This window comes from Marmota flaviventris, chromosome 19 (genome assembly GCF_047511675.1).
Source record: "Marmota flaviventris isolate mMarFla1 chromosome 19, mMarFla1.hap1, whole genome shotgun sequence".
Taxonomy (NCBI): Eukaryota; Metazoa; Chordata; class Mammalia; order Rodentia; family Sciuridae; genus Marmota; species Marmota flaviventris.
In genome coordinates, this window is record NC_092516.1 from 35,273,295 (window position 1) to 35,290,072 (window position 16,778).

The following is a 16,778-nucleotide window of genomic DNA, read 5'->3' on the forward strand; positions in this document are numbered from 1 at the left end:
GGAAGTGGAACTGGGTGCTCACAGATCCTTAGTCTCCAGAGCTCAGCCTAACCCTGCCCCTCCATCACCACCCAGCCCAGTGCGGGCAGTGGAGGTGTGTCCTAAAGCAGCCAGAACTGGATTCATGGATTCTGAACTGTTTGTGCATCAAGGTATTCTCAGAATGGGCTCATGGAAGCCTTGGGTCTACTTCTCTCAAATGGGTGGGCTGTTTTGAGATTCAAATTCAGCTGATTTTTATGGAGGATTTCTAAATGCACCCAGGCCCTGAACTAGGCTGCACATCATGCATATGCCACACATGCAAATACATACACACCACATGCACACACACAGTGCTTACATGCATGCCTAAATATATAATCATACCTAAATACATATGTGCACATATACATGCATGCATACCTAAATACATTACACACCTTCACACACACCTAAAATCACATGTGTGCATATACATGTGCATACCTAAATGCACACTCATGCACATGTATGTGCATGCACATACACACATTAACACATATGCCTACTCACATACTTAAATACTCACTGCACCCATGCATGCCTAGACAAATACCCCCAGAGGAGCACACAGTCTCAGTATCTTACATTTCGCAGCATAGACAACCAAAGCAGCAATTAGAGTCTTGAATGAGTTTAGGTAGCATACATACCTAAACAGAAACATGAGCATACAGGTGTGAGCAGGGAGGTGAGTGTGCAGGAAGAGGGAGGGGAAGGAAGAGGGAAGGCATGGGGGCGGGACATGGAATCCACTCTAAATGGAATTCTGCACAGAGGTTGTCATCTCCTTGTAAGCCGGAGGAGGAGCGAGGCCACGAGAGGTCTTGGGATGTTCCCAAGGCACACACTAACGACCTGGGTCCAGCAGTGGGCTCTAAGTTCCGTCTTTCCCACCGCACCTGCCATTCAGAACTGAGCTGCTGAGGCACAGTCATGTGGCAGGGGAGGCCAGGGCCCATGAGGGAACTGCCTGCTCCGTTGGCAAGACCTGAGAGGGTTCCGTATGTTACACAGATACACCTCCAGGTTCCAAATATCTTTTGGGCATGGGCTCCTTACAGAAGCCAATGAAAGGGGTAGCCATTCTCCCCACCTATATATAGAATGTTACCTAGGACCTCCCTGAAGCCTCTCATAGGTCACTTGACCTAAGGTCCCCAAGTCCCAGCTAAGAATACTGGGCCTGAACCACTGGGTAGCTAAAACATGCCCTGCATTTTTGGAGAGTCCTTTGCTAAATAATCTTGTTGATCCCATCTTAAACCTTATGAACTTGGGAGATTTGCAGGCACTGAGTATTCAGGAAATCCCAACATAGGGACTGGGACTTAGACCATTCTCGAAGTGCCAGTTCAGATGGCGAAGTTCACTTTGAACCATGTTTTAAATGACTGGATTGAGTCATGATCCACAGGCTGCATGGCTCACCATTCATGCAGCTCACCACTTGAAGAGCACAGTTCAGTGGTCTCAGTGTATTCACAGAGTGGAGCAGCCATTCCTACAAACTCTAACATTGTTATAACCCCCAAAGACATCCTATTCCATTACCAGCCTCTCCCCAACCCCAACCACTAAGATCCCACCTTTCCCCACCTGCCTGCCCCAGACCTTGGCACCACTCACCAATTTTCTGCCTCCTTAGATTTGCCTCTGATGGACAATTCTTTTTTTTTTTTTTAATAACTGAAGATATTTAATCTAGAGGAAAAAAAATACTTGAGAAACACATGATAGATATTGTTAGATACTTAAAAGGGCAACCACAAGGAAGAATGTCTAGATTTACTAATATCAATACCCATGAGTAAATTAATGGACATATTCTCTGACTTAATATGAAGGAAGACTTTTAAAACACGACTGTGGAGGAGTGTTCAGGTAGGGTCAAATGACCAATGATCAGGAGTGTTTCATAAGCAGGAGCAGGTAGGAACTAAGCCACTGTACGGTGTTTATGGTGTTTTCCAGTTAAAGAGGTACTATGAGCAGCTTCTGTCCAGTAAATTACTGTCACTCCTCTTGGGCTTGAGTGTTGGTTACTCTAAAGAGGAATTTTGGGAAGGTAATAACATTGGCTTCTCAAATTTAGTCAGACAGAAGCCTTCATGCAGATAATCTTTGTGATTCTCCAAACACCCACTCAACAACTGGTCTCAAAAATACCCAGTACTTACTTAGTTTTACCCACTTCACAATATGCTCAATATGAGCAGTTTGATTCCCAAGCCTTGGTCAGGCACGAGTATTTCTTGTGAGCCATAGTTTTAGGCTTAAGAGCCTTTGTTGGGGGAGAACCCTCTGCCCACAAGGGACTGTGACCATAGAAATCAGTAGAAGGAGAGGGATCTAATGAGTCTTGGGGAGATTTCCTAATACCAATACCCATGAGTATTGGTAAAGGCCTAAAGGTCCCGTCCTGGTACCATCACTGTCTGATGGACATTTCATCTAAATAAATCAGATTGTCTTTTGTGACCAGTTTATTTATTTCAGCATAATGTTTTCATTGAATGGATACACCACATTTTAAAACTAGTTTTATGAAGGTTTGTGTCCAGGATCCCCAAGACTACTCCAAGTCCAGTGATTCGCTAGGACTCAACAGGACTCAGCTGTGCTTATGACTGAGAGATATGACAGAGAGAGGACAGAGCACAGTCAACTGCAGGCAGCCCTGGGGGTGCTGCTTAGAGGACTCAGCTCCTAGGCTCACAAATATGCCAAAACTCCATCCCTGGATTATAGGATTGGTTCACTGTGCCTAAACTGTATCTCAAAGTATATTCTAATTTTCCTTCTAATTTCTTCTTTGACATGTTGGTTATTTAGGAGCATATTTTTTTAAAGAGAGAGAGAGAGAATTTTTTAATATTTATTTTTTTTTTTAGTTTTCGGTGGACACAACATCTTTATTTTATTTTTATGTGGTGCTGAGGATTGAACCCAGCACCCTGAGCATGCCAGGCGAGCGCACTACCACTTGAGCCACATCCCCAGCCCAATATTTTTAATTTTCTTATATTTTAAATTTTCTACTATTGACTCTTTCTTTTTTTGTGGGGGTGTGGGTTACTGGGAATTGAACTCAGGGGCACTTGATTATTGAGCCACATTCCTAGCCCTATTTTGTATTCTATTTAGAGACAGGGCTTCACTGAGTTGCTTAGTGTTTCACTTTTATGGGAGACTGGCTTTGAGCTCATGATCCTCCTGCTTCAGCCTCCCAAGCTGCTAGAATTACAGGTATGTGCCACTATGCCCAGCTTCTATTGATTATTTCTAATCATATTTTTAATTCTTTTAAATTTGTTGAATCTTCTTGTACAGTCTAGCATGTAGTCTATACTGGAGAGTGTTTTGCATTCACTTAGAAGAGTATGTTATTCTACTATATTGGATAGAGAGTTCTGTATGTTTGTTCTAATTGATTTACAGTATTATCTTCTGTTTATTTGATCTTATTTGCCATCTCTTAACGTAGTGAAGTCTCCAACCATAGTTGTTGAATTGCACTTTTATATCCCCAGTTCTATCAATTTTAATTTCATGTATTTTGATACTCTATGATTAGGAACAAATGTTTATAATTGCTTTTATCTTCTCCATGGATTGACCCTTATATTCACATAGAAGTCTCCTCTTTGACTCCAGTAGTATTTTGTCTTAAGGTCTATTTTGTCTATTAGCATAGCCATTTCAATTATCTTTTGGTTACTATTTACATAGTATATAATTTTTATTCTTTTATTTTCAACCTATTTGTGTCTTTGAATTCAAAATGTGTCTTTTATAGAAAGTATATATTTGAATCATGTTGTTTTAATTATTATGCCCATCTCTGCCTTTTAATTGAACTTTTTAATCCATCCACATTTAACGTAATGATAACTTAAGTAGAATTTATGTCTGACATTTTAATGTCCTAATTTCTCTATGTTTTTGATCCTACTTTCTTTTTTGTTATGTGGATATTTTCTAATATGCCACTTTAATTCACTCACTCTTGCTTTTACTACTTTTTAGTTATTTTCATAGTGATTTGCTCCAGAATCATTTTCCACTTCAGATTTATCCTGAATATCAGGATAAATACATGTAGAGAACTATGTCCCCCCCCCTTTTTATGATATTATTATACACCATGTGTCCAAGGAGGTTAGAAAATCAAGAATGTGTTTCATAATCAATACTTTACATAATTACATGTCTTTTAGAGAAGCTGAGAGAGGGAGAGCAAGTGTGTATTTGGAGAGTTTGTCATTCCCACCATTTCTGGTGCTCTTTTGTTCCTCCTGTGGATTCAGCCTGTCCGCAGGGGTCAGTTTCCTACTCTGCTGCCTCCTTTGTGTTGCTGTTGTTCTGTGTGTCACATTTCTATAGGTTTATAGGCCCAGTGGTACAACATACACATACTATTTTATGCACCACTGCTTTCTAAATCAGAAAAGAGAACATGTAATTATTCTGTCTTTTATAATTTTCTATGCATTCACCTTTTTTTTTTTCAATTTTGTATGTCTATGTTTGATTTACTGTCCGGTGTCAGTTGCTTTCCAATGAACAACCCTCCTATAGTACTTCTTGCAAGGCAGTCTGCTAGCAGTGAATTTTTCTCAGTTTCCATATATCTGGAAAGTCTTTATTTCACTTTCATTTTTGAAAATAGGTTTGCTGGATGTAGAATTCCTGACTGGCAGTTTCCTTTCAGAATTGTGAGCATATTACCCTGTCCTGCTGCCCACCTTATTTTCTGACTGGAAGTCAATTGTAATATTATTTATGTTCCCTTGTATATGAGGAGTCCTTGTTCTTTTGCTAATTTCAAGAGTTTTTTGTTCTTCAAAATTTTGACTACGCAGTGCCTGGGGGTACATCTCTTTGCGTCCATCTTGCTTGGAGCTTACTGAAGCTCATTGGATAGGCAGATGCCTTTAGATGAAACTTGGGAAACTTTAAATCATTGTACTTTCAGTGTTTTGTTTCCTTGCCTCTTTCTCCTGTCCTTCTGCGCTCTCTTTACACAGTGTTGGCGTACTTAGCGCTCTCGCATTTAGTGCTCTGTTCATTTCTATTTTTTTTTTCAGATTGCATAGTCTCCATTTATCTATCTTCAAGTGTTTCCTCTGCTAGCTCAAATCTACTGTTGAGCCCCAATAGTGCATTTTTTTTTTATTTTAGTTATTGTATTATTTTAACTCTGCAGGTTTCCAGTTGGACCCTTTTTTATAATTCCTATCTCTTCATGGATACTCTCTACCTGCTGTGATATGGTCCTCACGTCTTCCCTTGATTCCTTGGACGTAGCTTCCTAGTTCTTTGACCCTCATTGTCACAGACTCTCTGGGAGTCTCTGCCTGGTTAGTCCAACCTTGGGCCCCTCCAGGGCTGGGGCCCCCCTAAGTGTGCCTTGCATCTTCCTGGGGTCTGTAGCAGGTGATTTGGGATGGCATCTTGTGGCAACTCTAAATGCTGATGTCCATCCCTTGAGGACTGTCATTGGCTTATCTCTTGTTAGTCTCCTGGCTGGACCAGCTCTGTGAGGTGTTTCCTCTCAGTGTGCATGCTCTGGTGTCACTCCTCAGTGGGGGTGGCTGTGCAGTCTCTCTGGCCACCAAGGATGACATGGTTTTATTTGGACTCTCCTTGTTCCCTTTTCTCACCTCCCATGAATGTTCTGCAGGGTCCATCTCCACTGGCATCACACCCAGTGACTCCCCTCTACTCCCCACTAGTTATGTTATTGTGACAGCATCTTGAAGCATAATTATTCCATACACGGATCCAGTTAATGTCCAGCCCTTTGCAGTGGCCAGAGGATGTCAATATCTGAAGCTGGCTCTGTCAAGAGACCCCTTAGCCCCAGTGTCTCTCTCCCTGTTGAGCTGCTGGCTGGTTTACAGCTTCACTTGTCACCATGGTGGAGTCACCAGCTCTTACTGCCCCCACCCCAGTCTCCTCTGTCTTCACCCACGCCCTTAGGCAGGCTCCATTCTCTATTCCTATGTGTTATCTCCCCCACACACCAATGACCCCATGTCAGTGCACCAGAGCGGGGGTGGGGACAGTGACCCTCTTCTCCCATGACCACTTGCCACACAAGTGGCACTGGTTGAGATGGTCGCCCCCTGTTCTAGGCTTGCTCCTTCCCATGTGGAGTTTCTTCCTACAAACAAGTTAGGTGGGGGCAGCTGGGCCCAGTGCTCTCAGTCTGGCACAGCTGGTGCAGACCCTGCAGCCTAAGAGGGAAGGCTGGCAAGGGGACAGAGCCTAGTCTCCTGGCCACACCTGCCTGGAATAGGGCCTCTTGAACAGGCAGCTGGCTTGGGGAGAGAGGAAGTTGAACAAGAGTTGCTGGCAGCTCGCCCACACTCTATCCAGGTTAGACTGAGTTCCTAGACCAGCAGTTCTGTCTTCCTGGCCACATCTGCCCAACGTAGTTTCTGTCACACTAAGCCGGGAGTGGGATAAAGGGCGGAGAGCATCTGTGGCTCAAACACCACTGACTGTCACTATCCTTAGAGATATTTAGCAGGTTTTCTTGTATGAATCTTTTCCCATTTGCTATCTGCTCAGGTGGTTGTTTATCAAATAATTTTCACCAGTTATCATTCCCCTGAGGAGAGGGTCCTCAAGCTCCTCATGCCACGGTTCTGGAAGTATCTTTTGCCGTCATGATTGATCATTCCCACACTCGGAGGGGCCTAGAAAGAAACATTTGCTGAGTGCTGCTGTTTATTTTCCTAATGTAGCATTGACTTCTGGTCGGGTCCTTTAACTCCAAACAGAAACGGAGCTTTAGATGAGGCCCACAGAGAGACAGGAGGAGTCACAGGAAGCAGGCTGAGGGCTGATCAGCAATAGAACCAGCCCCAAAGCTGCGGCCCTCATTTGCATGCAGTACTCTCCACTCAGAGACTGGGGTTTAGATTTCAGGTGGTTATCCTTCCTGCTGGAGGCAGCTTATAGATTCAAACACAATGAACCAAACTCTAGGGATAAAGAGTCATGACACTCTTTGCCTCAGGTTCAAGTCAGTGGCTTCGTGGAGTGTGGACTCAGGTTAAACCCTCAGACAGGGCCCGTGTCCCTACTCCCCCGCTTCTCCAGAGCTCAGGGGATGAGGAATTAGAAACCTATCTGGTCTCTGCTGGAAGAATTCTGAGAAGCTAATATTTCACTAAGAAAATAACGGTGCCATGCTTTTCTCCCCAGGGCATTTTAAAACCATTTTCAAAAATATTGTCAAAGTGGAAATTCTATGAGCAAGCTCGCAGGTGCACAGGACCAGCCTGGTCACATGACATGCTCTGGGGCTCTTTCTGTTGCTCTGGTTAGAAATGAGAGGATTTGTCACCTTTCCTCACACGGCTGCTTGTGAATGTTATCAGCATGGCTGTTGGAATCACATGTGAAAACTGATTTTGAAATCCAAAGAAACCGTTTTCAAAATCCCTCCAGCTCTGGCCAACTTAGACCAGCCTCTTGTACCTGGTGAACTCCCTAAGTGCTTGCCAGAGTAGAACCCCAAGGGCTGAGAAGGTCTCGGAGGTGCTGCCAGGCCTCTGTGCACCCTTGGGGACTCTCACAGTCAGTTGGACACTGCATCCAATCACATTTCGTTCTCCTGTGGTTTCCTGGGAAACCAACACACACTGCAACTTCACATCACACAGGAAACTTTGAAAAAAAAGAAAAAGGCCCTGCAGCATTTCCTCTTTGTCAATAATTTTCACTCACTAAAATATATCCCCATTAAAAAATAATAACGTCATATAAACAATAAACAGAGCCAGTGACAGGAGGAGGGATGGCGTTTTAATGCTGTCCTTTATCGGGGACCCAACAGCACAGTCTGAGCAGGAGCCAAAAGCTCTGCTGACATCTCCTTGTCACTTAACCCTGGGGACCTTCTCCTGACTCTTCCCTATGAAGAGCAAGAAGCAAAGAAGCCCCTCTTAGTCTCTCCTCTGAGTTCCTTTCCGCATGATGGTTTTGATGCCAGACACTGGGAACTTTGACTCAATGACAACAGAAATGAAACCAAGTCCCACAAATACAAACATGCAGACAAATCCTTTACTAGAGCCTCCACTGGAAGTGAGACCCAGCTCCCACATCAAAGTGTCAGGTCGGCTCCCTGGAACTGAAGAAAGGAGACAGGTTCATCATCTGCTAGCAGGTGGTGCTGAGGAACATGGCCCTGAGGAGCCATGTTGTGACAGCCCCTGGCTGTAGTGATGTGCCTGGCACTGTCTCACACATTTGGTACTTGAAGTAAGGCAGGACCTATCTGTGGCTGTCAGGTATGAGCCAAGGCCCAGGGGTGCACTTATCCTTTGGTCCTACTGTCTCAGTTTTGCTCTCTCAGATGGATTTTGGAATCCCTTGCCTGAGTGAGTCCATGGGCAAGGCCTGCGCCAGGCTCCAACCTCCAGCTTTGTCCTCACACCAAGAGCCCCTCCCTCCCAGATGCTCTATGGAAACCCAGAGGCCCGAGTCTGCCTGGCTCAGCCTATGTTACATGCCCACCCAGGTTCCAGCTACTGCCCTCTGAGAGGCAAGAGCCTTTCATCCCAGGGGATGAGGAAGGATGGCTTCCTTCCAAGAACAGGTCAAGGCTGATACCAATGCTGGACATCCTGTGTGCTGGACAGCCACCCCCAGTACGTGTCTCCTGCCAAGACCCCTTCTTAGCAGCCGCATTTATCACAGACCCCTCTTCTGGCACCATAGCATGTTTAGACCTTTGGTTGGAGCCGTGCAACATGATGCATATAAGAAGTCTTCAATAAAAGGCATTTTATTAATCATGGAAACAGGAACCTGTGTGGAACAGGGTATGTTCATCCTCTAAGTGGGTCTCAATGATGTACTCTTGTTAACCCAGGCTCCTGGGAGGATGCAGTGGCCCATTCCAGGTCCCCCTGCTTCCCCTACAGCACAGGAGGAGGGGTGGGCAAGGGCACCAGGAGGGCAGAGGGAAGCCCCAGTGGATGAGTGACAGGTTTACTGAAGCAGAATTAATGGCTCATGTTCCCACTGAGCGCCATGATTCCTCCACCACTAGGAGACTTGATCCGAGATACGCTCACAGCGAGGGTGTCTGTCTACCTTTTATTGGACATGTAAATGTCCCCTACCCGTTCCTAGCAAGGCTTCATTCCTGCTGACTTTGAGATACCCTCAGTGTGGCCTGGCCAGTGTGACCTGAGGTCACTTGAATTTGTCAATCTCGATTCTTTCAGACAAAACGAGGAACTTGTATCCAGTCACTGCCTCTCCCCTTCCCTCCAGCCTCCTCGTGGTAGGGGGTGGAAGAGGGAGGCCATGGGGCACTGAAGATGTGGCCTGCAGGGGTAATAACCAGGTGTAACGTCCATCCTCAGATGACCATGACTTTAACCCTAGTGTGTAAAACATGGAACAAAATTGCCATCGCCCATGCCTAACTTTTCTGTGAGTTTCTCGTGAGAACAGTGATGTCATTAAGGCCTTTCCAACACCCCTCTCTCCCCTAAGCTTCAGGAAATTCAGAATTGAAGTTGGCGACTAAAGACGGGGCAACTCAATTCAGGGCTGACAATGTAGAGTCCTTATGCTTCTGTGGGGTGATCGGTTCCCTCTTCTCCAGTCTTAATGTCCACAGAACCTTCTCAACCACCTGGAGTCTTCTAGAAAACAGATGGAAAGTGCATCTAGACAGCAGCCACAGTATAGGTCCTTGATCTCCTACCGGGAAGGCCAAACATACTTTGTAACTCCACATTAGTGGACGAGGACCAACCCTGCGTTCAGTGACACCCAGCACAGTGAACAGTCACTGCGCCATCACACACACCCGTATTTCCTCAGCAAGAGTTCAGGATCAACTGCCCACATTAGTTCAGCTCTGCAGCAGCTGTCTTCAGGCAGGGCAGCCTTCCACCAGATGAGTTTAAAAAGTTTGGGATTTCAGAGCACTGTGGGTTTGGGGTTGTTGGGTAGCATGAGGGAGTTGGGCCGGTTGAGCTGGTGGGAAGGAGATGTCAGGAGATGGGAGTAAGTTCCTGTCCACGGAGGCACAAAACCCTTGGCTTAGGCACTCAGGCATGGACTCCTATTTGGCTGGACTCTCCGAGCCTCATTGTTCATCCGTGAAATGGGATTAACCGCACAGCACAGGCCAGCAGGCAGTTGTAGATTCTGCAAGTGGATTAATCTGGTATGTGATAAGTGGTCATGAAAAAGGAACCGCTGCACTGTTTGTCATCAGGATTAGATTACAGAGAAGCTGGTGCGCTCAGCATCCCGGGATGCAGTGTCAGGCTGCGTTATAGGAGCTTTAACAAGTAAGAAGCAGATGAAGCAAAGTATAGCTGCACTCAGTTGCCACTTGACGGGCTGTTTGCATTCAGTGTCCCAATTCTGCAGCTTGCTTCATATGAATATTCTACTTAAAGCCCAAAATTCAGTCTGTATCTGAACATTCTGGGACACTCGGGCTCCACCCTGTGTGTCCGAGGGATTCCTGTGTGGTCCGGGTCAGCAGCAGCAATGGCACTCACAACACTCAGATGTTATATTCCCCCGAGTCTCAGCGTGGACTCCAGTGGGATGTGCCAAGTGGGGAAGCAGCAGCTGCCCCTCCCCACCCACCCCAGCTGAGAGGATGCGGGTCCTACTCCCGAGGAGAGCTGGGTTAGTGCTTCTCCTTTTAAGAGTATTTACAGTCTGGAGGAGGCTCTGAGACTAGGGCACAACCTCCCCAGCCTCACACCCTTGGAATGCCACCACTGGCCAGCAGCTCCCAGCCTCACACTTACCAGAATCTTCTGGGAGCTTCTAAAACATAAGCATCCCAGACCTCCAGGGCCCTGAGTCCCACCCAGGAATCTGGTCTTAGGGCTGCACTGACTATTCTGAGACAGCCTGGGTTTGCTCACTCATTCCAAGTCTACTGGGGAGAGAAAACGGGCAGATGTGACTGGCCCCTTGAGAGGTCAGGTCTAGAGCACAGAGTGGAGATGTTGGGAGCCTAAGGGACAGGGCAAGACAGCACATGTCCCAAAGCCAGGGTCCCCACATCCTGTCAGGACCTTGAAGAAGAAACTCTATCTTTCTCCCTTCTTGAGCTTGAAAGGCTGCCTGGCCACCATGGGGACAGAACCAGAACCATGTGGGTATGTCTAGGTGTGGGTGGCCTCCTATTCTGGAGACGTGAGGGGCCTGTGGGGTCCCCAGGGTCTTAGAGCCCAGATGGGCCTGGTGGGCTCTGGCCCCTCCACATGGCTCCCTGAGGGGCTCAGGAAGCTCTCAGGACCCCTGGAGAGAGGCCCAGGAGGGGGCAGTGTCTGGCAGGATCCTCCACCCTGCCTTGGCCTCCATCTTTTTAGCAATCCTTCCAATGACTTATGTCAACCCAGAAGACCACAGAATAGCTTGCTTGAAGACAGTGAACACAGAGAACATGGGGTAAATGTTCTTACGGAAGCTGCTGCCTTGTTTTATAAAGATAACAGTCGCCCCTCAAGAGGACTGAGCCTCAGACTTCTCGGGATGCAGCTGTCCCTGGCAGGGTTAGGGGTGGCCAGGTCTTCACCGCTGGGGGAGGGTACATGGAAATGTTGGGCAAATACGCTTTGGTGCAGCGGCAGTTCTGGCACCCCCACAGTCCTGCCAGTGGCCTCCCCCTGAGCCTCCCTGGGGCTCAAGGCTCCCTTCTCCCTGGTCCTTTCTCTCTGGTCCATGGCAGCCTACATCCTGGACGCACAAAGGCCACGGCTTGGGGACTTTCCTGCCCTATTGCACCTCTGTGTTCTGCACCCAAAGTCACAGGAAGATCCCAGTGGGGTCTTGTGGGTGGCCATGTGGACCTCTTCCAGAGTGATACCTTGCCCAGGGCAGTGGGAGGAGGTGGAGAGGGCAGGAAGGAGGGACACCGCCCCACACACTCCAGTGGTGTTGCTGTCCCTCCTCCTGGTCTCTGCCTTCTTCCTCCAAGCCCCTCTGCAGCCATCACCCCCACCCCACGTGGCTTTCCATCCCTGCTGCATCCCCTGTCCCCTCTCACACGGTCCCTCTCCCCCAGGCCTCTGACTCGGACTACGAGGACCCGCTGCCCAAGCACTCCTTTGTCAACCACTACATGAGCGACCCCACCTACTACAACTCCTGGAAGCGGAGGCCCCCAGCGGCGCCACACAGGTACGAGGCAGTGGCGGGGGCCGAGGCAGGCCCGCACCTGCACACAGTCATCACCACGCAGAGCGCAGGCGGCGTGTACACGCCCGCAGGCCCCAGCGCCCGGGCCCCGCTCACCGGCTTCTCTTCCTTCGTGTGACACGGGCGCCTCCATCAGGGTAGAACCACCGCGGACCTTCCGGAGTCTATTTTTGTTAAGACAATCAACTCTGATAACTGAGCTGAAGTTTTTGTTTAAAAAAAAAAAAAAATTCTGATAAGCGATGATTTTACCTACAAGTGAACACTAGGTTCCACTTAGGAAGGTTTTTTTTATGGCTTTTTGTAACATCGCTGCAGGAAGCAGGTTTCTTTGTTTTCTTTTCTTTTTAAGAGAAGGTATATCTCCCTGGTGCCCTGGTGTGGCACCGCCAGCCCCAGGCGTCTCCATCCTCCAGGTCACCTGGGGAGGTGGGTCAGGGGCAGAAGAGCCGAGGGCCAGGGGAACAGAGCTCAGGCCTCTGTCTCTCTCTACCTCCTCTCCCAAGAACCAGCCAGCTCACGTTCTCCGTGTTAGGATACCTTCGGCCTCCTTGCTCATTCCTGGGGTGTGGAGAGCAAACCTGGGCTCCAGCTTGGTGACCCCCCCCCCACACCCGTGTCTGAAATGCTCTCATTCTGCAGATTCTAGGCGAGGAATCAGCTTTAAGGTCTTAGCAATGGGCAGGTGATTGGGAGGTGGTGTCCCCTGGCCCCATTGTGGCTCAGCTGGGCACACCGTCACTCCGGTGGTAAATTATTCTGGGGCTTTCCTTTCTCCCCTCCTTTCTTTCAAGCTGATAGTGCAAGAACAAGAAGCCCTTCCCCCTACCCCAGGCTCTGGAAGCCCCTGAAGCCCGTGCAACTGGGTCTTTCCCGTGAACACACAGCACACGGCCAACCCTGCTGACCAAGAGTGAGGTGGCGTTTGCAGAATTGCTTGTCAAAGTGTAGGAAGTGTGCATTGTTAACCAGAGTATTTTTTAAATCTTTTTATCTTTTTTTAAAATATGTCACATGAAATGAATGCGTCTTTGCTGTCTCCGGGTGCCTTTTTATTAATATGTTCTGCTTTGTACATGGGAAAGACGAGAAGCGACAATGTCTCCAAATAAAGCAAACCCACTCTGAGAAACCGGGCCCCGAGTCACCCCGTGTACCCCAGGCCACTCCAGGCACGTGGGAACAGTCCTTCCGTTCGTCCTCCTGCCACCACGGGCTGCCCCCTGCTTCTGACCACCGGTGCTGCTGCCCTCCCCATCCAAGGCCAGCTTTAAGCCTTAACAGGTTTTTCTGGGAATTTTTTTTCTGTAATTGTCACTCGTTTGTTCTAATTTTTTTAAGCTAAATGAAAATAGTCTGAACTACTTTGGAAAATATAGAGTCCAGACCACAGCTGTGCCTCCAGCCAAACTTTGACTTTTCCAACAGCTAGCTCGGTTGCAGGTGGCCTCTCTCAGCCTGGGGACCTGTCTGGGTGTGACCAGAGCGCTACTGGTTCCAACTGGCATGTGTGTCCCGGGACTCCTGAGGGCCCCACATCCTCACTCCTGGGCAGAGTACAGCGTACACAGGATTAGAGGCTCTTCCTTCCACACACCCCCCATGAACAGCAGGACAAGGTGGGGCACTGTCCTCCCAGGGACCTCAGTGTGCTAAGAGTGCTAACCAGCTGGGCAGGTCCCTGGCCGGCGCCACAGGAAGTCAGTCTCATGGCCAAGTGTAGAAAACATGGTCCCCACGTGGCCATTTTCTCTCTGCCCCTCTGTGGGGCAGAGTGTAGATGTTGTCTTGATCCTCTGCTTTGAAGGTTGCTGGGTGTGACCCAGGAGACCAAGGAAAGTTTTGTGTGGAGTGAAAAACCCTTTTCAGTTTTTCCAAAATTGAGAGTGTGGAAAGTTCTCCCTCTCTCCTCTGCTTTCTCCCTGCCTTCCTCCCTCCCTTCCTCCCTCCCTTCCTTCCTTCCCTGCGCGGAAGGGGGAATATTCTAAACCAAAAATCCTAGATGCTCTGCCCAAAGCCACTTCTGCGTGAGAATCACCGCCCCTAGTCCACTGGAGGGGCCACCTCGGTGGACAGAGCCACCTCCTTCCTCTTGCCCCAGAGAGGGTGAAGTGGACGGAGATCACATTCAACCACTTGAACTTCTTGGGAGAGAATGCTCCAGAGAACCAGCCCCTCGCTGCGCACTTTGCTTCCTTAAGCCATAAGGACATTGCTTTAATTAACGGGAAAAGTGTTGAGGACAATTTGGTCTGAGATGTGGCTTTGCTCTTCGGTTTTGTGACAACATGACACTTGTTTTAGGCTCATCTTTCCTGTATCCCCTCTACTTTCAGTGAGGTTTAAGGCTGCACTGACGCTGGGGCTGCTGATGGACAGTGGTCAGTTGCCACAGTCACGCCTGTCACCACCAGGGACTGTGTCTCATGTGAGCCACCTGCACCAAAAAAGCAGGGTCTGACCTCCCAGAGCAACCTGTGCATTGAGAACTATCCATTCCTAATCACTCATCTTTAGGGAGGGGAAAAAATTCACACAAGAGGAAAATGGACATTGGATCTAAATCTCAGTTCTGAGAATAAGCAAAAATTGTAACCAAGGGGCACAGCGATTGTTCTCTGTCCTGTGGTGCTGCAAGGTGCATTTCGCAGGTGCCTTGGTGGCAGTAGTGCTGTCTCCCCACAGAAGTCTCCAGTGCCCTTCCCTGTGTGGATGGTGCACTTGGCACGGGAGGGGCTGTGCTCTGGTTGAGATGCATGGTTTGCACACAGGATCCCCTCTCCACCTCGGGTGCCAGGGCATAGGAGTCTGGAGAGGGACCCAGGGCTGAGCTGTAGTCTCCTCGGCCTCCTGTAGGGCACGCTCTGAACCAGCTGGCCTGGACAGCCCTTCCTGCCCACCTTCCCTTCCTTGTCTTTCCCCCATTCACTTAAGGCGCACTTCATTCGATGCCCCAGTGAAAGAAGATGTGGGGCAGCAGGGTCTTTCCCACCGTGAGCCCCAGGGGGAGACAGAATCGCAGTGGCCGCCACATCAGGCACCCTGCAGCCCACGAGGGTGGTGCTCATTCTGCTAACTTCTTTGACTGCTGTGCTTGTCTGGATCACAACTGGCCCAAAGCATGGTGTGGTGCCTGCGTAGCAGTTGCTAGCATGGTTTTTCGTTTGTACGTGTTCCTGCGCACTGTGAAGAGCACCTGGGTGACCTCGATCCGCCAGCACAGGGCCCAACCCGAGGTGAGGACGTGGGGAAACTCGTGAACAGAGCTGGTCTGCACGGCTGCCTCCCTCCAGACTCACCTTCTGGCTTGAGAAGAGCCCGGGGCAGTCCTGATATTTTCCCTACAGCATTACCAGAAGTTGTGCTGAAAACCAGACCTCATTAAAAGAAACAGAAATAACCCAACAACATGTAGGAAGGCAGAGAGAGGTGCTATGGGTACGATTTTTAATAAAAACGTTATTTTGTTCCTTAAGTGCTTGTGATTTTCTTCAAGTATTGATGAAATGACCCCTGGGCTCTTTAGGAATATCCCTGAGGTCTAAGGTTGTAAATTTGACCACTGAAGTTCAACCCAGATGCTGTTCTGAACCACACACATGCGCACACATGCTCACTTCCAGGACCCACCCCTGCTGAGAAGCAGGTGTGCAAGGGCGGCGGGCAGTGAGACTCCCCCAGCTGGATGAGGTCAGAGAAAGGCCACAGAGCTCCATGGGAGCATCCTGACCCGTGGCAGCCAGAGCCTGCTCCCTGAGCCGCCCCTGAATGGACCAGAAGCCACCTAACTCCACACACCCTGTGGTTATGTCCCCAAAGACTTTAACAGGTGCTGGGGCAGGAGGGGGAGGGGGGTGGAGAACGGCTCCTGACCAATCTTGGCCTTGTTGGGTGAAGGGAGCTTGAGGAAGATGGCTTCCTTGCAGCATCCAGTCTCCCAAGAGGGCCTCACGGGCTCAGGGCTGCTCTGAGGGAAACAGGACAAGCGAGGCCATTTCTCTTCTCTACAGAAATGGGATTTCAAAGACATCTGCCACCCCCAGACTTCTGGAAGCCACCGTGCCAGGGCCAACAGGAGAGGATGCAGCTTCACAGCATGTCCCTTCCCTGCCCGACTTAGGACCAGTTGGTCCCTAGCCCTGGTGTGTTTTAGCATGACCAGGAGCAGTTAGAACTCCCAAGGCCCAGGCCACGCCCAGACCAAGTGAGTCAGACTCTCAGGGCTTGATCCCCTGGTGACTTCACTGCAGCTCAGGAAGCCAGGGGTTCAGAACAGGTAGCCAACTGCAAGGAGGAGGGGTCGCTGGAGGAAGAGGGTCCCCAGTTCCTGTCTTACCAGCCCTGCCCATTAGCTCCAGACGCAGTCACTGCCACAGAGGAGCCAAGGTAAGAGCCCTTCATTTCTCTCTCTTTTCCCCACCACTGTCTGCCTGCACCATCCCCCATCATGCAAAATTAAAATTTGCCCATTTTCCATCATCTTCAGCATTTCAGAATTTGTAGCTGTCGTGTAAAAGGCAGATGACAGTATTGAACGCGTGCCACGTCCC

General features: G+C 48.9%; 1 protein-coding gene across 1 annotated transcript in view; it reads left to right on the forward strand.

The window, feature by feature from the left end:
* Sdk1 (sidekick cell adhesion molecule 1) overlaps positions 1–15,703 on the forward strand; it is an 886,283-nt gene extending 870,580 nt beyond the window's left edge. The window contains exon 45 of the mRNA XM_027956222.2: positions 12,095–15,703. Within this exon, the coding sequence (XP_027812023.2) occupies positions 12,095–12,346 (252 nt within the window). The 3' untranslated portion in view covers positions 12,347–15,703. The remainder of the gene's footprint in view (positions 1–12,094) is intronic.
* The last annotated feature ends 1,075 nt before the right edge of the window (positions 15,704–16,778 follow it).